The sequence below is a fragment of the Chamaea fasciata genome, unplaced genomic scaffold (assembly GCF_029207755.1).
Source record: "Chamaea fasciata isolate MVZ Bird 193981 ecotype frontalis unplaced genomic scaffold, bChaFas1.0.hap1 SCAF_6, whole genome shotgun sequence".
Classification (NCBI taxonomy): Eukaryota; Metazoa; Chordata; class Aves; order Passeriformes; family Sylviidae; genus Chamaea; species Chamaea fasciata.
This window is the reverse complement of record NW_027094091.1, coordinates 12,966,383-12,993,236: the sequence shown is the minus strand read 5'-3', so window position 1 is coordinate 12,993,236 and position 26,854 is coordinate 12,966,383. Positions and strand designations below refer to the sequence as shown.

Here is a 26,854-nt window from a genome sequence, read left to right as displayed (position 1 = left end):
GAGAGGAAAGAGTTAAGATTATATAATGTACATTAAGAGAAAAGGAAGTAGAACACACACTCCCATGACATTGAATAGACATTAAAATCTTTTGAAATGGATGGAGAAGTTTCCATTGGTTTCAGTGACTTACTGACCAATTAATGCCAAAATGGCAAGTGGGAGCATGTTTATGAGTACTTTTGAGTGTTTCTGAGTTTACCATAAGGTTTTAGAAGTTGCATGATTAAAACAGGAATCTTTAATAGAGGTAATAAGGGAAACTTGGTGCCTTATGTGGCAAAAATAAAGGACTTTTCATTACAGTAGCGGGATGTGCTATTTATTGTGAAGGGTAAGTTCAGAGTCTTGTCCATAACTTTTTCAAAATAATGGTTTCAAGAAGAGTTATTTGAGATAAATGTGAGTTACTTATAAACCATACACTATAGGTGACTTTAAAAGGAGTGTAAGCTTATTCCACAGGAGTCTCCATAGGTGGGCAGAATGCTGATAATAACAGTATACAAAGAATACTTTTTCTTTTTTTCCTTTAAGAAGCACTTTTGACATTGTGGAAAATAACCTACGTAAAATATGATGTGCTGATCGAGAGTAAGATTTTTATCTGGAAGTATTGTCAAAAATTCTAACACCCTATGAATTTTTCTGAAGTTATTCTTTACGAAACAGTACCCACTTTGATTATATGAATATTGTCTGATTTTAAAGTCTTAACCTTGCCTTTCTGGTTTTTAAAATAAAATCCAGGCTTATTTGTCCATAAACGGTATTAACCACTTTTGATTCACCTACATTATATAAAGTTTTCCACTCAAGTGGTAAAAAAAAAGGAAAAAGGAATGAAGAAATACAGTCTTGAAGCCTTTATGACAATGCAGGTTCTTAGGGTGACAGATTATCTCAAGCTTTAAATTGTTTGAAAAAACACTCTGTCAAGTTGTTTTCCCATCCCAGGAGAACTTTTTAAAAACACCTCTCTAACCTAAAAGGGGAAGTGAAAAGTTTGATTAGGAGATACCCCACCCATTATTTCTGGGAGTTATTCAGTTATCTTGGGCCCCATTTCAGGTTTGAGGCGTCAATTACATCCCATACCATACCATCCCGTAGTGGTGCTTTCCATCCCATCCCATACATCTCATACCATACAGTGGTGCTTTAGGCCTTGCTGGAGTGAAAGAATGTAAAATAAAAACTGTCAATGGAAAGTGGTTTGGGGGCTTGGTCCTTGAGTAAGGTGGTCTGAGAGGGAAGTGTTCAAACCACTTACTGAGCTTAGGAGGATCACATCACTCTGGTGGTGGACACAATACTTTGAATGACAAAAAATTACAGTGTTTCCTATCAAAGGTATTTTTCTTCCAAGTGTCACTATGGGAGAGTATTACTGACTCCTGTTTGCATCCATTTGCAGGAATCTCGGTGGCCTTTCTTATTTGGAGCAATCATTGTTCCATCATTGATACAAGCTGTGATTCTGCCTTTCCTTCCCGAAAGTCCTCGATACCTCCTACTCGAAAAGCATAACAGGAGCAAGGCAGAAAAAGGTATGATATGTTACATTTTGCAATAAAGGGTGTTTATTGTAGGGATTCAGGCTGGAGATACCTGATTCTGATACCACTCTAGATGCAGAATATTCTCATAGGAGAGAATCTCTTGGCAATAATTTTTCTCACCTTTTTTATTGGTCTCCATATGCGTAAATATAGCTGTAGCTTTGAAGTTTTAATAAATTAAATTCTCCAGCAAGCTAACTTATATAATATTACACACAGTGATACAGAACTAACCAAATCATCTGGCTGTTGTGTGCCAGCCACTCTGCACAGGGTTTATTTGGAAGTGAAATGTGGTTTCAGTCATTGTGAGCCTCCCTTATCTACAGTTTTTGTACTTCGACTAATAAAAACACAGATTGTGTTGCTGCTTTTTTTTTTTTCTCAGTAGTTGCTGTGTTTGACCTTGTGTTCTGTAATTCAATAACCTGTGTAGATCTAATAAAAATCCATACATCTCTTTAACTGAAAAATTCCAGTGCTTCCATATTGCTTCAGCTTCACAGACACAGAATATTTTGTCCTTTTTTTAGGTTCCAGGTATAAAACTATTTGCCTGCATGATCACAGTTGCTGCATTCTCTGTCCCAGTAAATTTACCATGGTCCCAATACTGCTGAGACAATGTTAAAAATTTGGTTTAGCTTATTGTAAGGACACATGAAAAACAGTAGCCTACAAAGAGGAGACTAATTGTAATACCAAAATACCAAGCATAAGTGCTTTACAAATTGTTCTTATAAACTTCTTTTGAATATGACCTTTAACATTTTCAGTCATGAACTAGTTGCTTGCAAAATTACTTGTAAAGTGCGTATCAACACTTGAAATATAAATCAAATTATCTTTTAGCATTAAATTAATGCAACTCTATCCAGTTTCTTCTATTTTGAAACTAAATTTGGCTTTTTTTTTGTTCTGAAGAGCCCTCCAAAAAAGAAATAGCACATTAATGAAGAGACTCCCATGTTGCCTCAATTTGGTGTTGAATGAAGAATTCTATAAATGATAGAGCTTCAGACACTTAGAGATACCGTTCAATGCTTAAAAAAAGAAAAAAACACAAAACCAACAAAGTTTTGGGAAGAGTTCTTTAGCTTCACAGGGTCAGCAGAGTTTTAAGGAGGCGGAGAACAGCTTTTCCAAGGACCATGAAGGAAGGGGCTGCCCTGCCAGCTGTGCTCAGAGCACCCAGCAGGGTGCAGGACCCAGCTCGAGTTGGCTGCTGGGTGGAAACTTCTGCAGCACCACGGCTGGGCAGGGAAGAAATGCCTTTGGGTGCCAAGTTTAAACTGGCTCGTTTCTGCCTGATAGAACTGTAGATATATTTCCAGAGATAAGGCTGTCAAAGAGTCTGCATCTGCAATGCTATTGCATAATGTCACACTTGCTATGAGGAACTATTGAAAATCCCACTACAGTACCTGGACACCTTAGCAAGGACAGTGAAACTGGACCCCTCATAGGTAGAGTTTAAGAATTATAAAATGTGGCAGTAAAATAACACCTCCTGCCTTGAAATACACACCATTTACTGTTGCTGGTAGTGTGCCAACTGTGCTCTGGGATGTTTTCAGCATACATGTTCTGAAAATGATTTGAAATCTAATCCAGAGGCATTGGAGGTAGGTTTTGGAGTAGAAGACATCAGGAGAGCAGTTGCCTGAGGAAATGAGCTTTAGCTGCTGGCTTGCTGATTACAAAAAGATAGCTTTCATGAGCCACCCTAAGGACTATAAATTTAGATACTCTGAGAAAAAAAGAGACAACTGATATAGAAATCTGTTCAAAGTACCTGCATATGAATATATGCTTTTGGATTTTTCTAATTCTAAAAGAAACAACTCAGTTTGTACATATCTTGTAGTACACAGTGTAACTCATTTTGAGTGTAGTCTATAGTGGAATTCAAAAAATAGAGTGAATCAAGACATATCATCTGGATATTCACATTATCAGCAGAAATGGGGGAGGAAAAGTCTAAGTGTTAAGGAGACTGGAGGAGTTGTGATTTATTAAAATGCCCTTCTGCTTGTAAGTCATATAATGACAAAGCAGAATTCTTCATTTTAATGATGACTACAGTAATGCTTTTAAATTATTTGCCTCTTAGCTTAAATCTGCATATTAATATTGGAAATTTGCAACTCTTTCCACTGTCTAAATCCCTTTTCTTTCTCTTAATGGATCAAGGCTATTCATGCAAATATATATTTCACTGTGGATTATACCTTGTCAGAGAAATATAAAGCTCTTATCTGCAAAAGGTCGGCTGTATTTAAAGCAGATGACTATGTTAGTCTTTATGAAATACTCTAAAGTAGGCATGTATGTCAAAGCTTCTAAAATGGAGCTGACAACATTAATCTTCCTTATTGTTTTAGAGCAATAATATCCAGTGAGATAATGTAGGTCATTGAGTTTCCACAAAATTTTGCCCCTGCTTTCATCTCCTCCTTTTCTTCTCTGTCTCAGGAGATAACCAGTCTATAACTACCATAATACAAGTGGTGTCAACCTCTTTTCTGGCAGATATCTTTAAGGGGCAAATAAGAGACTGAGAGGGAAGGACCAAAATGTGTTGTGTAAACTATGAAAAAATGGAGAAATGAAGGTAAAGGGTTAGCCTAGAGAGGCATCATGTGCAACACCACCATGAGAGAAGCTATTCTTTGGGACCCAGGGGCAGAAATGCCTCAGATGAGTGAGGTCTCCTGAGCCCCATTAGCAGGGTTTTACCCAGTGCCCTGGTCTCCCCTTTCCAGCAGTGCAGGGGGTCCACGCTGTGGGCAGCTGAGCCCATGTCTGGCCGATCAGACATACGGACACCACGTCTGACTTGGTGCTGTCTGCCCCCAAAAGCAGCACTGTCAGATCTTGGCTCATCTTCCTGGAGGTCACCAGCCTGTATCCTCCTCCCTGAGACCCAAAGGAATTTAATATCTCTCATATTTCTGTCTCACTGTTGAATGTGGGAGAATTGATCCATGTGTTTTGGGGACGGAGGAGTCCACTGGAGCAACAACATAATCCGTAAACCTGCTTTCCCCAAGAAACTAAGTCTGGTAATGAAGCAAGTGCAGAACCATCCCAGCTCCTCTCCTAGATCCCATAACAAATATTCTTCTCATCTGATAAGAATAGAAGAGGAGAAATTGCCTAGCATTTAACTGGTGTGACCCTTCTTCTTAATCAGGGCCAGACAGCAGAGGAGATATTGGTATTTAAGTGGTTGAAGAGAATGACTTTGGAAGGAGATTGTGGAAATGAAGAGTGATAGGGATAGAAACAGGAAGAAACAAAAAATCTGCTGCTATAATTACATCAGTTTACTACCCAAGTTCTAGGACAGTAAGATAGGGATTTCACATTAGGTGTCTATCAGTGGCATGCCAAGTGCACCCCTGATTTGTGAGTACAATGATATAATATAAATAAAATCAGTAGTAGTGATAAAATGGAACCTTTGTTACGTATAACAGAACTGGTTATAAACATTTGCAGCTGGAGAGCTGAGGTGTCTTTTTTGAAGTGCACAGTTACAGGGAGGAACCTTGTATTTTCTATGCAGCTGCAGTAGCAGGTCATGTAAATCAATAATGGAATTCAGCTGGTATCCCAGCTTGCCAGAGAACAAGAATTTTGTTTTCTTAAGGGTCAAACAACTTGGATAAAATGTCACAGCAACATCTGTTGGTGACATACAAAATCTGTTCATCTAGTAAGTTCAGTCATACATTTAAAGTCCCATGGTTGTGAAAGAAGCATTACAATAGGTGTAGTGAGATTCATACATTTACATTTTTAGAAAGATGAATTAGGGCTGATACCTTTTCACGTGACGAAAGAACAAGGCCACTCCTGATTTAAAAAAGCAGTAGCCAATTTTTTACAAAGCCCTTCAGGGGGCTCACATGGACTGGAGAGGTGTTAAACCCAAAGTTAGAGCAGGAGCAAGTTACTGCAAATCCAGTGATTAAAGTAAGTTATGACTGACAACAAGCATGTATATGATTTATTTTTGTTTCTCTGTGGGGTTTGTATGTATGTCTTGTCAAGGATTATTAACTATTCGGACTGGAAAGGAAGAGACAACCATGACTACTACACTTCTGGCTTATGGTAAAGGCTCATCTCAGATGTTTGCCTGCCAAGAGCTGGAGTGATATGGTGTGTCTGATTTGTTTTTAAACTTTTCTTAAATCTCCTGTCTTTTAGAAAGGATATTAGGTCATTGGACATTTAATACAACTCTGTCTACCAATTCTTGTGTTGTTTTAGGGTGGCGTGTATATGTTTTGTTTCACCTGTACATCTTGGTCAGTTTCAGGTGAACCTGTACAGGCCTATTGATGTGTGTAAAACCACACACACAAACAGGTAAAAATGTAATCCTGGATAATAGGATTAACTGGATAATAACTCAAAAAAAATCTGTATGTTCTTTACTTAGAAGAAGAGGGAGGTGACATGGGAAAAACCTAAAGTAATTTGCCTGCAGTTATATTTCTTGATATTTTTTCTTAAATTTTGCTGTGGTGCATGCTAGTAAATAATCAAAATTTTCCAGATTTAAATAACATTTTTAGACTTATATCTCATCTAGAAAGATACATCTGAATTATTCTTCTGGATACTCAGTACTCTAATGAAATTAGTTTATATGAAAATAACTGTTAGTTCATTTTGTAAATTATTTCTGTGTTGACATGGAGTAAATACAGGGAAATTTCTACTGTCTTTAACAGTGGCCAAAGAAGATGTTGTTTAAGCAGAACTTAGACAAAGATGTGTGAGACAGTGTGGAATCGGATTTAATGTAATTAATCATCGGGGAAGTGAATGTGTCCATGGGAAACAGATGACAATGATACTCCCACAGCTTATTTTAATTTTTGTCTGTTTCTTTTCAAATGATAAGCCCAAACAAACTTTGACCACTTCTCTTTTTTTCTACCCCCTCTTGCCTGGTGCTGGCTTTATACTGTAAACCACTCAATAGCATTTTGATCTTTTAAAATTTCTTCTTAAAGTTCACATGCTAATTCTGTTGGTAAAAACTGCTTTCTTTGCACAGTTCTGGAAAGTACTATAGTGGAAAAAGAATTAATAATTCCCCATGTAGCTGAGATATTGAGTGCCCATCATCAGTTAAAGGCCTGATTCGTTTTAGGCATTGTACCAACTGACATTTTTTTCATTCAGAAAGAGGTTTCTTTGAACCTCTTTCAGGTGCTTCACCCTCACTTAGGTGAGATGAATAAAAACTGGTGGTGCAAATGAAAGGGTTTCTTGACTTCTTTCCCCTTGACTGGAACCATCCAGTTCTTTTCCTAATTATGAAGGCAGTATTCCAACTTTTGAAGGCTGAGATGCTATAACCTTCTGATCCAAGGGAATTAAATAGGAATCTCAATCTGGAAAGTTTTAAAAGTTTCTAGAACTGCAACTCCTTAGATGGATTTAAGTGTTACATGAAAATAAGGCTTCCCTATAGAGAGAAGCAGCCAGTCATGGAGGGAAATGAGTCATTGCAGTGAGGAAAGGAACAACTGCTGTGCTGCTCAGTGCCAGTAATGCCAGGGTTTAAAATGTGAAACTAATAAATTGAGCATCACACATTGAAAGACTTTTGAGTTTCCCTATCTCCCTGCAAATGCAGAATTTATTTCCACGTTATTTATATATAAAATTGTGATCCTTATGGTACTGAAAAACTGCTAATGGAAGAAAATGAAAGATGTTGAGTAGCAGGAAAATGTTTTTCCAAGTAGGCTGGGTGATGTATATTCAAAACTATGCATGTATACCATAGTAATTTCTTAGCATTTCTTGACTTGTTGGTAATTTTAAGTACCCATTAAAGTTGCCTAGTGGCATTTACATTTCTTTACTTAATGCCATGAAGGAAAGAAAAGAAATCAGGTGTCTATGTTTTTCCTGCCTTGTACTTGACAATTTTGTTATTTGCAGTTTTTTAGTTCCTGGCCCTTCTAGAAATACAGCAAGCTCCCTTGTGCAGAAAAGACAGATTGCTATCTTTTTACTTGACTGCACCTATATTTTTGGCTTGTGTGCCCTAAAGTAATGCTGAGAATTCAAAGGACAGGAAAAATAAAGAAAATTATGCACTGACCTAATTTACACTGATAAACCACATGCTTAAAAATCTGAGAGAATTTCTTCATGGAAGACTATGGTGATACATGGTTGTTCTCATCTTTACCTGAATTTTTCTCAATCAACGTTTAATAGTACTGAGGAAAGTGTAATTTCAGCATGAGACATTAACTTAAACATACTGAAGGCACATACTGTTCTAATTTTACATTTCTTATCTCTGTCTTCAAATACTTTGCACTCATTAAAATGAGCGTTTAGCATGTTATTTATTAAAAAATGGGCAACAACAAAGGACAAAACTGAGTAGGTTAAAGTTTTAGTTCTGAGGTCTCGATTTGTTAATTCATTTCTAATTGCACAACCTGTGTGAAAAGATAAACTTTGTGTAAAAAGATAAATCCTGAGAGATTAAAAATTCTGACCTCTCCTCTGATAAGAGAGAAACTAGTTACCAGAATACATGAATGTTCTGAATTGACTCAACACCCAGAGGTGGTTCATCCCTTAAAAAAATCATCCTTCTTGTTAAGGAGAATCATGTGAGATCCATTAAAATGCATTAGAAGTGCTAAGTGCCTAAGGAAAACTTGGCCCATAGATCAAGTTAGTTCCCTGTACCACCAGATTGGGAGTCAGGCAGAATGTGCAGCCTTGTGCATTCACCAAAGTGTCAGAGAGGGATGCTCTGGGGAGGCCACCAGATCATTTGTGTGATCTATCCCTCATTACAATGAAATGCCACTAATTGGCCTTTTCATCTACTGGGTAAAGATAAAATTTTGTAACTTCAAAATCTAAATAGAGTCTGGATGTATTAACTAAGACTAGTCAATGTCTCTAGTTTTCTTGGCTGTCAAAGTGCTTTTTATGATCCAAAGGTGTGCAAACATACTGAAATATATGGTAATTTTTTTATAGGCAGTGTTATGCAAAGCTGTGGATAAGAAAAATTCATTTGGTTCTTAGGTGAACTAAATGAACTTATTCATTTAATAAAAATAACAATTTTAAGTGACCTGCTGCGTAAAGGATTTTTTTTGAGTGTTAGCATCCTACTGGGTCACAAATCCTTGTTGCAGGGGTGTGTGCAATGTCATTGTTTCTCTGCAGTCACTCTCAGATGATGAGCACTTTAAACATCTCTTAAAATGTAAACCCCTGGGGTATGTTCATTAGAGTGAGACAAAAGTATCCCCTGCATAGACCGTATCTGTCAAACAGGGTTGGTGGAGACACTTCATATCCAGTTGGAGATTTCTCTGTCTTGGAGGAGGTGTGAGGTGGAAAGTCTGTGTTATTCACTGTGAAAGAATATTTCAGTAAGAAACTAGTGTAAAATACTAAATGATGTCTTTCTGGGGAGATGAGGTTGGTTGGTTTGTTGGTTGGATCCTTACACTGACCATGTAAATTTGTTCCCATGACTCCAGCATTGACAAATATAAAGTCTTGAACTGCTCTGGGTAAATATTTCTAATATTAATCACCTTGACAAAGTGAATTCTTGTCTTTATGCTAGTAAAATTAAGAGGTAATATGAAGAGTAGTAGCTATTCCTTTCCAGTGTCTGCCTTTTCTTGGTTTACCAAACTTATATGCATTTTTTCATTTCACTACTTTATTCATTCTATCGCCAGCAGTGAAGCCAGCTATACTGTTAGGCTGCAAAAGTAGCCAAGTCAAATAATGTTCAGAGATGCTTTGGTAACAAATATTTTCAAGTCACACAGGATTTTCACTCTTCACTGGACCTTAGGCTATATTATATATTAAATAACATAGTAGAGTTCTTCAAGGGAGACAATTTATGGTTTTGTTTCAGTTTCTGAACCCAATAGCAGGGATGAACCAGATCACATCCAGAGCAGAATGATATTGTTGGCAGAAGAATAATTAAGTTGTAGCTCATGTATACCTCTGTAAATATCCCCCGCAAAATGCCTCCTGTTTGTGCCAAACATTTCCATTGTAAAGAAGAACGACAGTTGTAAATGCACACAGTGCCAAGTGTTTGGCCTAAAGTACGTGTCCTCTCTTTGTAGCATTTCAGAGATTCCTTGGGAAAGATGACGTGTCCCATGAAATAGAAGAAGTTTTGGCAGAGTCTCGAGTCCAGAGAAACACCAAGCTTGTGTCGATCATTCAGCTGCTGAGGACACGCGCGGTGCGATGGCAGATTGTCACCGTGGTCGTCACCATGGGCTGTTACCAGCTCTGTGGGCTGAATGCTGTAAGTGTCCTTCCTCAGGCCATGGCATTTCCTGGGGAGCTTCTTTCCTTTATAACAGGTTTGGGTTGTACCATTTACCAACCTCTATGAGTTCCCTTTTTTTGGCCGTTTCTTGATACAGGTTAAGATGTGGCCAGAGTCTTATAAACCGGGTGTTAATCAATCTCTGAGGGTCCGGCCCTTGCAGATTGGCTTAAAATTATCTTAGGGAGACTGCTCTTCAGAGGTGTTTTGTAAAGCAAAAGGTTTGATAAAGAAAAATAACAAAATAACAAATGTTACAGAAAACAAATGAAAAGCCGTGCACAGGTGTCCGAGAAAACCTCTGACACCCTTCTAGAAACACTCCAAAAAGCCCCTTACTTCTTTTGTGTTCCTTCCCAAATACTGAATGTTCTAGGAGGGACAATTCGGCCTGCTGCCAACAGGGAGCGACACAGGATTTGAAGAACTGCGTAAAGGTTCAATAGATGCTTCTCTCTTGGCACTAAGACAATCACTCTCAGAACGGCAAAGAAGTTTCTGGGTTCTTTTCCTTTTAAAAAATGCAAAGAGTGAGTCCTAAACTTTTCCCTATATGAAAAACACTTGCTGGGTGTGGGAAATGCATTCCAACAGTTTCTTATTAGTAATGATTCTGTGAGAGCAGCGTGTGGGAAGATCCACAGAGATCTGTATTGCTTGGGGGCTTTTAAAACAAGAAGAGTTTGAGGAAAGCCATGTTGTGTTAACTTTGAAAGAATACAAATAAAGGTAGAAGAGATCAACAAAGAAAGAGCATGCAGCTTTCACTCCTAATACTCAGATTCTCTGTTTCTGAAGATGCCCCATGCTTATTCAGAGTTTTTTCAGTAGATATTTCAGCTTGGATTCGTTCAGTTTGGTACTTACAGAAGTCAGCACAACTTCCTGTAAGTAATTTTAAAGGTTGCACTACATGGTTGTTATTTCTGTTGCTTCAATGTTCCTGCCTTGGAAAGTGAAGCAAAAGAGGAATATGACACAAAGCAGAGAATCCTATTGACCATTAACATGTCTGAGGCTAATGAATGCAGAAATCTCCTTTACCATCTATCTGAGCCTATATGAGAAGGCCACAGGGAAGTTTAGGTTGGAAGATCCCTCCACCTGGTCCAAGCCCTTGCTTAAGGCAGGAATGATTTCAGGGTTGTCTCAGGCTACTGAGGGCCTTGTGCAGTTGAGTTTTAAACATATTCAAGGGTGAACAATCTATAATCCTCCTGAGCAACCTCTGCCAGCTGTTTACACCACTTACACTGTGAAAAGTTTTTTTTATATCCAGTCAGAACTACCCTTGCTGCAGCTTGTGGCATCTGGCTTAGATGCTTTATCCTGCCCAAAAACAAAATACTCTCATGAAGCATCTCAAAGGGAAAGGGTTTTTTGTCACAGTTCAAAGGCATTACTTGCTTATATATATGAAAAGCAATATTCTTGCTGCCACAAGGAACTCTCACTATGCTCTGCAGACAACTCCAGCTAGATTTTCCCCCCAGGACTAATAGGTCTTTGTGCTTTTGTATCTATGGACACTAGCTCAGGCTTATATCAGGTATCTCTATAGCTTTAAGACTCCAAATAAAAGTAATTTGTCCAAGACTATTTAAAAGATTATTGCAATTGGAACTCTGGTATCTAAAAGCTTTTTATAAAATACTTGGAGGGAATTAGAAGAGTTTTTTCATCCTGTGGGGTAAATTATAATAATGTTTGTATAGGTGATGTTTTCTTCTAATGGCAGGATTTCAGAGCTAATGGCAGGTTACTTTATTCCTCACTGTGGATATGTGTTTGAGAAAAAAAAACCCAGAATTATCTTGTCATTCAGTCTTTAAGATTTATCAACACACAAGGGAAAAATATTACACTTATAGTAATAAACAGACTGTTCAAATAATGGAGCACATTGCCTAAAAAAATGGTCGCAGTTAAATTTTCAGGGGAAATGGAAGAGTTTTGTGACTTTGATGATGCTTAAGTTTATAGAAATTGTCCGGTATTCTGTGGCAGAACAAAGCCACACTCTCATGGCTTAAGTGAGGGTGTGGTTGGTTAGTGAGACATGTGCAGTCCAAAATGGATGTCAGTGTTATTTAAAAGTGTCATTGCATGGCCACTTTCTGAAAATATGCCTCAGAAAAACTGTCTTTGTCAGGAAATCTGTGTGCTGAGTTGGCCATTTCAAGCCTTCTTTTTTTATTATTACTTTGTTTCTCCTCTCATGCAACGTCTCCAAACAAGAAAAAAAAAATATTTGCACAAAAATTGTGTTATGAAATGGATTATTTAAACAGTTGTTTGTAACAGTTAATAGTAAAACCAAGAAAATTAAAAGAGAGGCCAAGAGAAATAACTGGACCACTTAATTAAGAAGAGACCAGGCTTCAAAACCTTGTTTCCTTTGCTTGGCTTTCCTGACTGATGTAGCTCAAGTCACCCAAAGCTCCAAGATGAGAGGACAGGTTTGGCTGTGACAAATACTGGTGAACCTGGGTCTTGGTTTGCCTGAGTGCGTCTGAACCAACCTGCTGGGTCTGCGCCAGTGTCAGACAGGTTTTGCTGGCAGAGGAGGCTCCTTCTAACTCATTTACTTTGTCTGTAGTGCCCTGTTATTCAGCCTGGTCTTTTCCACAACTTCCATCTGGACAGGGCATATGGGAAAGTTGGGATTCCTTCAGGCGAGAATCTCAGGTCGTTCTCCAGGGAAATTGCCAGCTGGCAGATTTCTGTAATCGTCTTGCTGGTACCTGAGAATGCTTGATTCTTTTTAAGGATTTTACTTCAAATAAAAAATTTGTTTTGCTTAAAACAGTACATTTGTTTATGTCCACATGGAGCAGAAATCATGGAGAAGCTCTGATCATGTTAATGTTTTCAATTATAGCAAAATACCAGACAGCCTGACCTAAACAAATTATTTCTTATTAGTCACTTTTACTCTGTTAACATTTATCTGATACATATAAGCCATAATAAATTTATTTTTCCTCCACCACTTTATCTCAATTCTAAAGGAGTCACAAAACTGTGGTGAAGTTTTCACTTGTGAAGGTTATACTTTTTCATGTTAAGGAATATACTGTACGACATATTGCTCTAAGGGAGTCATTCCCAAAGTGGAATCCCGAGGCTCCTGTAAGGTCTGTTCTTAAGGCTGTATTTCGGGTACAAAGAAAATATTCTGGGATGGATCTGTGGAACAATGCATGTTTTCAACTTGCAAAAGGTCTGTCATGGTGAGCATTTCACAGGTGGTGTGGAGAGCACCAGGCAGTGTAGGAAGGGGTGAGTATGCAGTGTCCCACAACCTGTGTCTCTGCCATTGCCCATTTATTTTTTGATCCTTCTGCAGCATTTTCCACAGCTCTCTCATTCAAAAACGTTTAGCCTAATCATTAGCTAATTTTTTTAGCTGATTAAATCATTAGCTAACAAAAACCACATAAGAAAAATAACCCAAGTGAAATTAGAAAAGTGATCATTAGCCCACTAAGTATGCCTAGCAAATTTGCCAATGTTTTTTCTCTCCTTAATGGCATGCAGGCTGAAAAACATTCAATTTTTGTCTTGAAAATTGTACACTTTGTTAATTTTTATCCTAATTTGTTTTTGTACTGCTACAGAGAGTAATAAGTCTGTGAATCTCATCCTGGTTTTGCTCTGCCAGTTTTTTTAATCTTACCATCATGGTCAGTAATACTCTTCTCTGAAACCACTTGCAAAACATCTTATGCTCTTGTTGCATTCTGGCAAATTTTATTCAAGAATTAACTGCTTTAGTGGCTCTTTAGTCTCTTTCTTCTCCTAAATTGTGCGATTCTGCAATATCTCTGTCATTTTTAGAAGATCTAACTGCAATACAAAACTGATAACAAGGATGAAATGCCTTAATTGCATGTTTTCTAACTTTACTGCACTAAATCAATCATGTAACTTGTAGTATGACAAAGAAAATTATTTTTAACACAGTTTTTGTGCTACTTTGTTCTACTTATATACTTTATAAGTATATGGGAAGTGAATATGTTGTCAGAATACTGGGTCCCCTCCAAGATTATGAGTGGGTATAAACAATTCAGAGAGAATTGGGAGCTGATCCTTTGTCTGTGCTCTGTGTCAGCAGAGCATTAACTCCAGCATGGGCTACACAAAGGCAGATGGCTTCATGTAGAGAAGTTTGTTGCTATCATTTCTTGTCACTGCATCTGTTCTGGTGAAAGCTGATGTGCCAGCAGTAGACATAAGTCTTCAATCAGTTTCTCTTTGTCTGTAAGGTGATAAGGTGACTTTTTACTCCTCAGTGTGTTATTTAACTTGGGGTCTATGTAATATGAGTTGGATTTTCTTCTTTGACCTCGGACAAGCTTCTTTGCTGAAGGGCTAGTTGGGAATTTAAAATTACTTCTTTTTTTTTTTTACAAAACGGCTGAGTTATTTTCTTGACAAACATGTAGAAGTGCATAATATACTGGCAGGTAGCAGGGCTTTCCTCATGCAGTCATAACACTTCCATCCATCAGACAAGCCTTGTATTTAGCAGTGCTTGCCCTGTTAGGACTTGTGCCTTTGAGAGCATATGGGAAAAAATATCACTGCTACTTTAATGTTTAGTTCCACCTTTATCTAGGGCTTTAAGTTTTGTTGTCACAGATAAATTACCTGTGGTTTAGAACTTTATTTTCTTTTGATAATCAGTTGTTTCAACCATTTTTCATTTCATTCTACTAAATCAATTATCATTTTTCTCCTCTTCTTGCATGCTTTTGGCAGCCAAAATCTTTGGCTAGTTCTTTCCTGCCACCTTGAGTCAAACATAAAGTTTTCTAACACAGTTGATGTGAATGGGACTCTGATGCTTACCAGACTTGCTATTTTAGAATGTTGCCACTATATATTCTCTGCCTGGATACTGTCACTGCTGGATATGGTTTTACTGAATAAACTTGATTGTCTTGCTCTAGGTCATACAACCTGCATTTCTGTCCATTAGTGACAGCTACTTCAAGCCTATGATTAATTTCATGCTAAAACCAGCATTTTACTTTTCCCCAAGCAATTCTAATCTCAGAAGTACCTTTTCTTTTTGTGGATAATAAAGAAAGACTGGGGGGATGGCTTGACTGAAGATATCCACACTCCTGTAAGGTTAAAGCAGAAATAACACCTCACACCAAAAATGAGCAGCTTCTTCAGCTCCTTGCAACATCTCTTTCCTGTCCTCTCCTCTCCTCTGTTGTTACATGCTATTGGAGTAGTCCATAAAGCTACATGAGCCTGCTTGGTACGCCACACAAAACCTATTTGTATCCTGGTTTCCATGCTTAAAGTGAGTTTCTTCAATTTACTCCTAAAGTGAATTAAGCTAAATTGAGTTGAAGCTGTTTGTAATTCTGCCTGGGTCTGCAAGTGGAACTACAGCAGCGTTGTACCTCATCCACCTGGAATTTGCACTTTCCCTACATCTGTTGTCCTGGTTGTCCCTTGGTGATTTGGGAGTGCTCAGAGTTTTAGCCAGTCTCGCCTCGAGCAGATTAGATGGTTGAACAGAATACCAATATATTTAACCTGTAATGATTAATAACTCATTTTATTTTCTCTAATACAGATCTGGTACTACACAAACAACATATTTAGTGAATCTGGGATCGATCGTGAAACAATCCCTTACGTTACACTAAGTACTGGTGGTGTTGAGACTCTGGCTGCTGTATTTTCTGTAAGTATGCTTATAAAAATCCATTAGCATGCTTGATATTTAAATATTGCTAGATTTTATTTTCTTTTACAGCTTAAAATATAAAAAGAATAGTATGTTGATTAAGTGTAATGGTTGATAATGCAACTGAAAATATTATTTCTAATTTTAATCCTAAACCAGTTTTTTTCATTGGAATTTTTTTTAAGATATTCCTTAATTTTAGATCCATAAAAGGAACAGAAAAAGTTGGTATGTCCTATAGTGCTTTGTATATATGAAGAGGAAGAAAGCAGAAACGGCAAGGGCCAAAGTATATTAAGTGGTAATTCATAAATTACTTCACCTGGTAGAACAACCTTATCTGGTAGCAGTTTATTCACATCCCATTCTTCTTGTGTGCCTGCTGGGCAGCGACAGTGTTGCTCAGAGTAGGCTCAGGCACAGAACAGCGGCAGGTGTTCTGTGTGGCTGGCAGAAACAGCCGCCCAGGGAGGTCGAAGAGTAAAGCCAGCCTGCTAGAACAAGGGAATCCCACTTGGTGTTCAATCCTTACTCAGGACAAACAGGCATCCCTTCCTAATACATGAGTACATGAGTTCCAGAGCAGATCCTTCGCTTTGCTCTGAATGTAGAGGAAGATGTTAATAGAAAAATTCATCCATGCAGAATTTTTCCTTCCTATTTCAAAATGGAAAAGTTGAATAGGGAAAAAAATATACTAAATGAGCAAACTAAAACTCCAAGTTTAAAAGGTGATTACTCAATTAATTGGTAAAGGAAATACATTTATGTTTGCACCACAATAATTATGAAGTAATGGGAAAAGTCTAGAATAGAAAGTTGAAAACAAGCGAGTAGTCCTTTCTTTGTTAGAATTTTTTCTTCATATATTCTATACCAACTGTATGGTAACAACAGTGAACACAGCAGCAAGAATTTTTTAATGTGAGAAGAATGGTTCAGGAAAATGAGTCCTCTTCAGTGGCAGAGTAAGTGCCTACAAAATGTCAAACTAAATCCAGCTATAAGATATATTTTCTTGTAGTCTAGGACATAAGAACTCTACAGGGTCACAAATATCTTCTGATGTTAGTGAATTTCCACAAATCTGTTTTTGAGTAATTATTATTTTTTTTTAATTAAAGAGACTGATTTTATTATTCATTTTAATGGGTAGAAATAGAGAAATATGAAAGTGCCTACCTCTTATAGTTTCTTCTTTGTGATACTGCACATATCCTTCTTTGTTTAAGATATATGGAAAAATAGGAATGATAATTCTACCACTGATTTAAGTGAAGAATATACCTCTTTTATGTAAAAACAGATGATAATTACATGAAATGATTCCATGATATTAAAGCCATTCTATAAATAGGGTCTGTAATCTTTTCAATTCCTTCTGTGCTGTCATTTTATGGGGCTTATTCAGAGCACACTCTTCATACATAATAAGGTGGATGGGTGTGCTTTGGCTCCTGGTATGTGTGGTAACTTTTTGTACTCAAGGGGAGCTTTTTTTAATACTTTTTCTGTTAATCCTACCTTCTGTGCCTCTGGAAATGCTGACATACCAGTATCTCTGTTCCCTTCCAATTTCTCTGTTCAAGACACACTGCTTTTTGCCTTAATTTTATTTCCTTAATCTTAATAAATGTTTCATTGCTCCTGTTAAAAGGAACAACAACATGGATTCAGTTTTTCAGTTTAAGGTTTTGTAGCTTATTTATTGGAGTAATTTTCCATCAAGTTTTCATGCCTAGCACTGAGGTCAGGGGATTCCTCCCACTCCCAACCTCTCCCAATGTCTCCTTTTGATATTTTTTTTTTTTTTAAATATCTTTCACAGTCTTAAATGTTAAGCCAGGTGCATGTCTTTGGTACTACTCAGGGAAGAAACAGAAGAAAGTAAGAAGAGAACTTAGTTTTCCTTGCATTTTTGATATGTTGTGTTTGCTAGCTGAAACCAGATTTTACTCACAATAAACTCCAAGATTTCAGTGGAGGTAATCAGTTATAGAAGTATAGTTTCTATCCTCTTAAATGAAATAGAAATTGGAAATGTCCACTAGAAATCATGTACCATCTGTGATTATTATGCATAAATTAGGTGTTTGTGAGATTGAGCCTAATAGGAATACTTGAGTATTGATGACCTCAATTGATGAGACCCTTATGAGTGCCAAAGGAAAACTGTGAAATAGAGATGTATTTCACAGAGAAACAAAGTAATATTTAGGAGATAAAATACTGAAAGTGTGAAAATTTTTGAAAGTCTCCCTTTAATGTATCTCTTGGGAGCAGCAGCACAATAATAGTAATGTTGATATGGTCCATGAGGAAAGACAATTAATATTCCATTCTTTTCATAGCTCTGTATAGCCTCAGATCCCTTGATATGCCCACTTGTAGTATGCTTTGCCTACAGCTCCATCCCTCTTCCTCTCCAGCAGAAGCCATTTTAACAAGATATTGAAAGATGAATCAGGCATTATAATTTTCCTTTCATTCACGTAATTTGGCTGCAACTTCTGTTTAAACCAACATTTCCTAATTTACTTCATGTAATGCTTGTGTTGTAGCATTGCATACCTGATGCCCTGGCTTCTCTTTAGGGAGACAATATAAACTTCCTCTATATTTTTTGGTTAACGAGAGAGAATTCCACCCATTATACTTAAGATAGATTTGATTTAGAGGACTGGATAGATAAATACTTTTTACTGGGGTGCCTGTTAATTTCAGTTTGTTTCTGAAGTTTTGTGTCCTCTGGAATGAAATACTGAATAGATTTACTGTTTACATGTTACAGCAGTAAGTTACCTAACCTGATACAATTCTTTGAAGCAGGATGGGATATACCTAAATAATTCCCTGTGTTTATTAGAAGTCTGTTCTATAACTTCTAAAGTAAGGGAATACACAAACATAGTTATTCTTCAGTAAGATTAATTACTGTTGCTATTTTAAAATTTTTAGTAATTCAGGTTAATTTTAGTTGTTGTCTTACTCTTAGTGAGCAAAGAGCAATTTTCCAGTGCCTTTCTTTAGCACAGCAGAAGGGAGAATGGAAAGGGAGACAGAAGAAAATGTCTGAAAAGATTCCTTCCCTCCTCCATGAAGCCAGCATAGAATAAAAGGGAATGCTATTCAAATTAAGCATCCCACATCCAATTTTGCCATCTGTGGCACCACACTTGGTTTTCTTATAATGTTCACAGAAAGACTCTAGATGTGACTATATTGAGAAGACTGTGCCCTAAGTATTTCCCATAGGATGATGCATGAAGGTGTTACTAAAAGCCTGTGACAGAGACAAGCTGTGTGAAGCCTGGGATGAGCTAAAATACATTGCAATACTAGACCATAAAAGAATGTAGGAAATCCTTTTCAGTATCACACAGAAGTCAGGGAAGCCAGCCTTCTTCAGTGAGCTGATTTTAATCTGCTATAGAATGTCATGAGAAAGGGCTCTAAGACTGGTTTTTTGTTGCTTTTACTGTTAATAGATCTCAAAATAGAAGGAAACATTCCCTGCTCAGGGCATGGCACATCTCAAATAGTATTCCAGACACTTCCATAGGTGTTCTCATCTCCAACACATTTCCTCCATGGTTTTCCTCCAGGATGATGCAAGACATCTCTGGGGAAACTCTGGGTCCACTGTGGTCAGAAGAGAAAGAAATATATTCCAGTAACAGCCAGTCTTAGCAAGTGAAAAAGATGGGGTGACAAATACTAGAATCTCCAAGGTTCCTAGGAAGTTATGTTAGAATCTGATTTTTAGTAAGACTTTTAATGCAGTCCCATATGATGTTCACACTAATTTAGAATCAGCCTTCACAGACCCTTAATTCCCAGTAGGATATAAGTAGAGTGGGCAAGAATGGGCGAACATGGCATTTCCCCCTTTTTCTCCCCTCACCCTGAAAAGCTGTTGCTCGAGGATTACCAGCATGTGAAGGTAATATCTTGTTCAGTAGTAGGCCAGATAGAGACAGCAGTAGAAAAGAGGCTGGGCAAGCAGCATCTCGGGTCATGGTGTTTGTCAAAGGCCAGAGGGATTTGGGCATATTTTCTCTGCAGGGTTGTCTGCAAGAGAGACTGTGTTCATGCACACTGCCTGAGCCCACAGGTGATCAACAGGATTTCTTTTAGGTGAAGACATTATTCCTCTTTAATTGTTTTAATACAGATGGACTTTTGAACAGATGAGGACGGCATGTGTTGAAATAACCATGTAGTGCCTTCCAGAAGAAAAAAATCCCATCATGAAGGTCTGCCTTACACCACCATTCCTAAGACCCAAAGTGCACATGGCTAAAGGCTGCATTTATGTCGTACAAATTCTTTGGTAGAATATATTCAGAAATTAAAGGTTTTGGAGATGTATCTCCTGCTGCTGAGTATTAAAAGCATTAGGTTTGAGTAATTCTTTTATCAGTCTATTCAGGCTGATCTACATCAGGGCATTCAAATATCATCATTAGAAAATAAAGCATCAGCCACAATAAGCTGTCACAGGTCAAGGTTGAGATCTAGTCTGGCTTTTATAGCATAAACACGATAGCTTAATGCTTTTAACAACTAAATCGTCACTAGAAGGAGCTTTGCTTCAGAAATATCTGCAGTTTACTGAAGGGACAGGATAGGAATAAGGAAACTAATGTTTCCTTATTTGTTTGTGCTGCCCTAGAGGCTGTTGCCAAGCACTGCTGAGGCAAAAGTGTCTGGCTAAGAAAAGTCCTTGCATGGGCTACATCTTGGCTGTGCTGGGCTTGGCAGGTAACAAGTATTAGAGCCTCTTTAGTGAATAGAAAATTCCACTGCCAACTGAAGCTGACTGGGGTTGCCTTACTGCAAAATACTTCAGACTGAGCTTAGAAATGTAGTAATCAATTCCATTCTTTACTGGGAGTAATCTTTACACAAGTACCTGCAGAAGTTGTATAAGATCTTATTCCATCATGGCTTTTATGCAGAGACAGGCAAATTGATGTGAGAGCTTTGCAGACAGATCTGTACAAGGCTTTTGCTTATGTGGTCAAAGTTGATGGTAGGCCTCTAAATTCCAGTTTAGGTACTTAGATACAATAGCCCTTTTTTTTTTTTTTTAAATGAATAATTCTTACAGTAGACTATTACTGTATCAATATTAAAAATATTAATCAAAACCCCCAAATTTATAATTCTCAGTCTGCTGTTTCTCTCCTTTTCCTGGGTACAAGATACTATGCATTGTGTCATAAACTGATATAAATGAGGTTACCCATTTTAATCCTGATATTTAAAATGTAAATAACATAGTGTTAGCTTGCCATGTTAAGTCCGAATCTAGTCACAGAGTTTTACTCAGACATTTATCCAAAATACATAGAAAGAAAGTGTGGGTATTCTTGACATTAACTTATAGAGCAAACTTCACAGAGTTGAGACATCAAGAAAACCTGATAGGGTTTGCTTAGTATAATTTAGGGCCAGGATATAAGGAGAGAATTGTATGCAGCAACCTCCTGTTTGGACTGCAGGATTTGCTTGCACATTCATTTTACCCAAGGAAGCTTGTCTGATCTATGCACTCTGCTTTCATTATGTCAGCCCTGGTATTTTCAGCTGACTCAAGTGAAAAGGTTGACTTTTGCTTCTTTAACTTTATTCACAAGTGTTTCCTGACAGACAGAAGTAAGCAGTGTGAACTGTTAATGTAGTTTGTATATCAGTTGCCTTTTTATCACGAAACGTTTGTGTTGAGAGAATTTTGGTTGCAATATTTTTTGCACATTTTCAGTAATTTCAGCTGTGTTAATCATCATGACTGGGTATAGGTTTCTACAAATGCATGTTTATGATCACACAGAAACAAGTATCAGCCTACGCAGCCTGGCACATAACTCAGGTGTTATCACAGGAAACTGTTGTCTGTACTTGAGCATACACTGGATTTCTTGTTATTTCATTTATTCTACTGTTCAGTATATTTTGACTTGCTATAGATCTTCAATAGGTAGCAGTTACCAGTGCATAGCAGTGGAGCATTCAGAACTATAAATACTTGGAAACTGGTGAATCATCTTCCACTTCTTATGAGTCATAAGCATCTTAGTGGGTTTTGCAAGTGAACAAGTTTTGGATTTGTATAATCATAACTAAAAAATTAAGTTGTTGTCTGTTTACAACCTCAAAACCAGCATTGCTTTCACCAGAGAAACTTGCTGTTATGGAAGACCAAGTCCAAACCTTCCTTACTGGAATTTGTTTTGCTTTGAGTTTTACAAGTGAAAACTATATATCACATTTGTCCCATGTTTTTGTATGAGAGGCATCTATTTTTCCCTCTAAGAGAAGTATAGTCCCTGACCCTGTTTTATCACAAAATCCCCCAGCTGTGTAAGGAATATTACTTGATTATGACCATCAATCTTGCATTGAAGAAAATAAGAGAAATTGCACAGTATGTCAAATTACATGTGCAGCATTAATTGCTGAACATAATCCACTCCAAATTACATGTGAAACATCTGCTGCAGATGTCTCTTGCAAAAGTTGCAGAAGATGGGTCTTACAGACATATCAAACAATTTTTTTAGCCCTCAAAGCCATTAAAGTTGTCTCTTGGTTCAGTGTCTGTGTGGTCACGTGTGTTTGCAAGATGGATTCATTGATCATAATGGGAAATAGATACCGTCTTGTAGAGGTTTTGACAGTGAAGCAGTTGCAGATTTGAAATATTTGGACCTCATAAGATCTTGTTAATATCAATACAGGTCTTTTTAAAACTCCATAATTCTATTAAGCTGTGGAAATTGTCCAAATTAGCATATTTCACCATTTAAAGAAATAAAGAATGCAAAATCTTGCCACAGAGCTGCTTTCAGTGATCTGCAGCATCACAGAGTATATCTCTGGTGGGGAAGTTCAGCTCAGGGTGCATCAACATCTGTACAGGACAGATAAGCCTGTCCTAAAATCTACTGGTGAACCCCAGACTGAGGGAGAAGCACTTGCCTCTCAAGGCATTTCATCCGTGGGTGTCTCTGTACTTTGCTTTAGTACATTTCTTCTAGATCCTCCCAGTGGAGTGATGTGTGCTTCCCAGAATTAAGGGTATTATTCCAGATTTCATTTTAGTTGTCCATTTATTTTTTTCCTCAAAGGATATGCAGAAGATGGCATTCAGTCTCTAAATGATATGGCAAACAGTTGTGTGATTCTGACTTTAACTTGTTTGAAGTGGTACATTTTAATCTTCATAAAATAATTTTATTTTTCTCATAACAAAGCCAAGTGTTATTAATAATTTTAGTAGTTATGAAACATGAAGAGTACATCAGCTGTTATGACAAAATACATATTAGCCTATTTTAATGAGTCAGACTAGCAGAGTTTCAAGTTACAGCTTTTTAGAAATTCTTCATTGTGTTGTTCTCTAGCAGATAAGTATTCAGATTTTGTGATTTACATTATATTATGTGTTAAATATAAATTCAAAATGGGTGTAACTATACAAGTGTCACTATGAAATTCACTTGTCTGAGCAAAGTTTTCTGCTGCATGGATTTCTTTGTTGGGATATTCTAATTACACTAATTATCCAAAATAAGGAGTAAATGATTATTCTATTCTTGAGAAAAAAAGAAATTTAAAATAAATTTTGATTTAATTAAGATGCAATTTATGCTAAAAAGATTTAAATCTCAAATTTTAAATGTTTTAAGCTTAAATTCCGAGAGATGCTGAAATTAGGAAACAGTTAAAATGCAAAAGCAAGAGACTATAATTCGCCTCAACATACTGACATTTAAAAATTATGCATTGCAAGAACATTTTCATAGAAATTTAATGCGTGTTTGTAAGTCATTCAAACAATGAACAAATTTTTCAGTGGTCTTAGATAAAAATGCCATGCTGACTTGTTTTTTTCAAACATGTTAAATTTTCTAAACCTAATTGTGAGCACAACAATGAATGTCATAACTTATGAACAGTGTAAAATCAACCCTCGCGGTTTTAGTTTTGATCTTCATATTTACTAGGAGAACATATTTCATGGTCCAAGTTTTTCAGTGTTTTCTCAACAAAGTCAAATGCCACTTTTTGTCTTCCAGGGCTTGGTTATTGAACGGCTTGGTCGCAGGCCTCTCCTCATTGGAGGTTTTGGGTTGATGGTCGTCTTCTTCGGAGTACTCACTGTCTCCCTGACTTTACAGGTAACACTAGGGTCACTACATATTTTTACTCTCTCTTTCACCTATTTTAAACATGCTTGATAATTGTTTGTCTCGACATTCCTGCATAAGCCAATCCTTTTAATCATTTTGGCATAAGGAGTGAAAGGTCTCTTACACTAATTTGTGAATCTGTTAGCTTCAAAGGTTTTGCATTAAAAAGCTATAAGGACTTTCTCACATTCTCACGTTCAGACCCCTTAATTCAAAGATTTATGCATACCAGGAGCTATTATGAAGACAATTTTACTTATAGTTGAATAAACAGTTTACCCATATTCTGTGGGTGTATATTTGTTTGTTATTCACTCTCTCTGAGATTTCTTTCATGCTTCATATGTCATTCCTATTTTAGGTTTGGAATTTTTCTTAGTAAAAATTTCCATGTTTGATGTTTCTTTCAAGTTACTTTTCTGGTATTTGTATAGGCAATGTAAAGACTTATTCCTTGGAGAACATTTGGCCTTAGAATAAAGATGGTAATAGACTTTTTAGCAGAACCTGCTGTGATTGGACCAGGAGTAATAATTTTAAACAAAACCAGGATCAATTAAGATTAGATCTAAAGAAGAAGTGTTTTGCAATGAGGCTGGTGAAGTGTTGGAATGGGTTGTCCAGAGAAATGGTGATGCCCCTTCTCTGGAAACATTCAAGACTAGATTGGACAGTGCCCTGAATAAACTGATTTAGTTGAAGATGTCTCTTGCTCTTTGCAGGGGGATTGGAGCTAGATGAACTTTGAAGGTCTCTTTCAATCAATATGTTTCTATGATTACATGGTTCTAAGTTATCAGATGTTATTAGTACTCAATTTGCCAGGTGTTTCAAATTATCAGAGAAGGATTTATTAAACTAGTTCAAACTCTGGCCCTGAGTAATTTTCCTTTTTGGGCTTCCATGTTTGTAATAGCATGGTTTGTTTATGTTCCTGAGGACTTTAGAGAAGTAAAACTGACATTTACTGGGTTTTGGTGTTCTCGTTTCATCAAGGTGTTTTTCTGCTGGTTTGGATTCCTGTGTGGTACCATTAATCTGATATCCAAATCGTCTTTCTTGTTTGATGGGAGTGACTAAGTCAGGTTGACTGGCAGGTCTGTGCCACATCACTGCATTTTATTTGATTTACCTGTATGCACATGACAGTAAAGCTTAACTTCACTTACCTGCCAAGACAGCTGTAAGACAGCTCTCCTCCTGAAGAGAGATGTTATTTCGTATTTTGTATGCCAAGTGAAAAAATCCCTTCCAGATCTTCTAAAGCCAAGTTGGTGGTGTGTGAAGACCTTCAGCTATTTTAAATCCCTGAAGTCTGAATGCCTTTCAGTTTTACCTCCTTTCAAGAGGGTGTCAATGTTTAAAGTATTAGAGATTTGCTTTGAACAAGGATCACAGTACAAATAGGTTTAATCTCAGAGAAATTTATATCTACTCTGTATTTTCAGCTTCTCTTTCTCAGAAACCTTGGATTTGCTTCCAGACAAGAACCCTAGACTGTGTAATTTTGATATATCTACAACCCTTTTAGTTAATGTTAATGTCCAGGAGACCATGGTTTCCACATAACTAAAGAAATAACCCAGACTAGAAGAGAAAAAGCATCAGATAATGGGTGCCTTTCCTTAACAGTGAAAAACATATTTTTACAGTGCCAGTCAAGATGGTGATAAGTACACTTGCATGCATCTTAAAAAACTTTTCAAAAATGGCAAAATTCTAATAAAAATATCATTCACACTTGGCTACAGTAAAACTCCACCTGCTGGAGAGAGAAAGAAATGGGCATCCATGATTTTTTCTCATCTATTAAGAATCAAGCATTCACATATATGATTAAGAAACAATTCTGTTTGCAGTTCCTGCAAACTCCACAGGAATTGCTCTCTGTATTTCAAATTCCTGACATTTGGATATCTCAGTAGAGAAAAATCTGCTTAGAAGTAGAGGAGAGGTAGCACATATGGCCTTCCTTGTCTGCAAAATCAGATTACTGCTGGAAAGCCTTGGACTGTGGCTTTCCCATGTTTTGCCAAGGTTCAGATACCTGGTTCCCCTACCAAGCGTCAGCCTTCCATGTATAGCCTTCAGCCAAGCCTTTGACCAGTGAACTTTGAAGCTCATGGGCCATCCTAGATGTTCTTTTTAAACATGACTGAAGAACGTGAGGTGGATGGAGGCATGTTCAGTGTTCCAGGTTGGCTTGAACTTTACCACAAGAAGTTATGATTTTTTAGAGTTCAGGCTCTGGTACATAGCTTGTCTAGTGTTTTTCTACAGGGATTTCACAGAGATCAAGTCCTTTAAATATAAATCATCTAATAAGGTGCTACAGAAATGTGGGATTTTCTAAAGTAACCTCAGACTAAACTCTGAAATGAGCCAAGACACTATCTATTATCTGTGAGTTTTTAAAAATATTTGTGATATGTACAACATGTTTAAAATGAATGTCTTTTATCTACCCAGAACACTGTGCACTGGCTTCCTTACCTCAGTATATTTTGTATCCTTGCAATCATTGCATCGTTCTGCATTGGACCAGGTATGTCTATATTATTTCTCCATGTTTCTTTGTACATCTAAGGACAGGTATTTTTGCACTGGCATTATTTTAGCAAATCACTTGTACAGAACTTCACTTTAGCAGTAAACCAGAAAGCAAGATTTTGTTCCCTTGAGCTTTTAGAGATTTTTTTCGTGTGCTATTTACTTCCTCTTTTTCTTTGTAAGGAGTTTGACATTAAACATTAATCAGCTGTTTATACATCTTCACCACTGAAGTGGTCTAATTGATCGATTGTGGTTTATTTGTGGAAGAGTTGCTGATGTTTGATGTGACTAATGAAATGCTGCTGTAATTCTGAGGATCCTCTTTTGAAAAGCTGTGAAAAAAATATGCTGCTCTAGAGAAAAATGGGCAGAATACCAAGATATTTCTTTTACCGTTGTTTCTGGGAAAAGGATTTGTCCTTAATTTCTGTGAAAAATACTGCGAAAA

The 26,854-nt window shown here is 37.1% G+C and overlaps 1 protein-coding gene across 2 annotated transcripts in view; it reads left to right on the top strand.

Moving 5' to 3' along the window:
• SLC2A9 (solute carrier family 2 member 9) overlaps nt 1–26,854 on the top strand; it is an 80,172-nt gene that overhangs the window by 26,975 nt on the left and 26,343 nt on the right. For both annotated transcript variants that reach the window (XM_066185459.1, XM_066185460.1), the window contains exons 6-10: nt 1,418–1,550; nt 9,728–9,915; nt 15,542–15,652; nt 23,740–23,841; nt 26,323–26,398. In XM_066185459.1, coding sequence (XP_066041556.1) covers nt 1,418–1,550; nt 9,728–9,915; nt 15,542–15,652; nt 23,740–23,841; nt 26,323–26,398 — 610 coding nt within the window. The remainder of the gene's footprint in view (nt 1–1,417; nt 1,551–9,727; nt 9,916–15,541; nt 15,653–23,739; nt 23,842–26,322; nt 26,399–26,854) is intronic.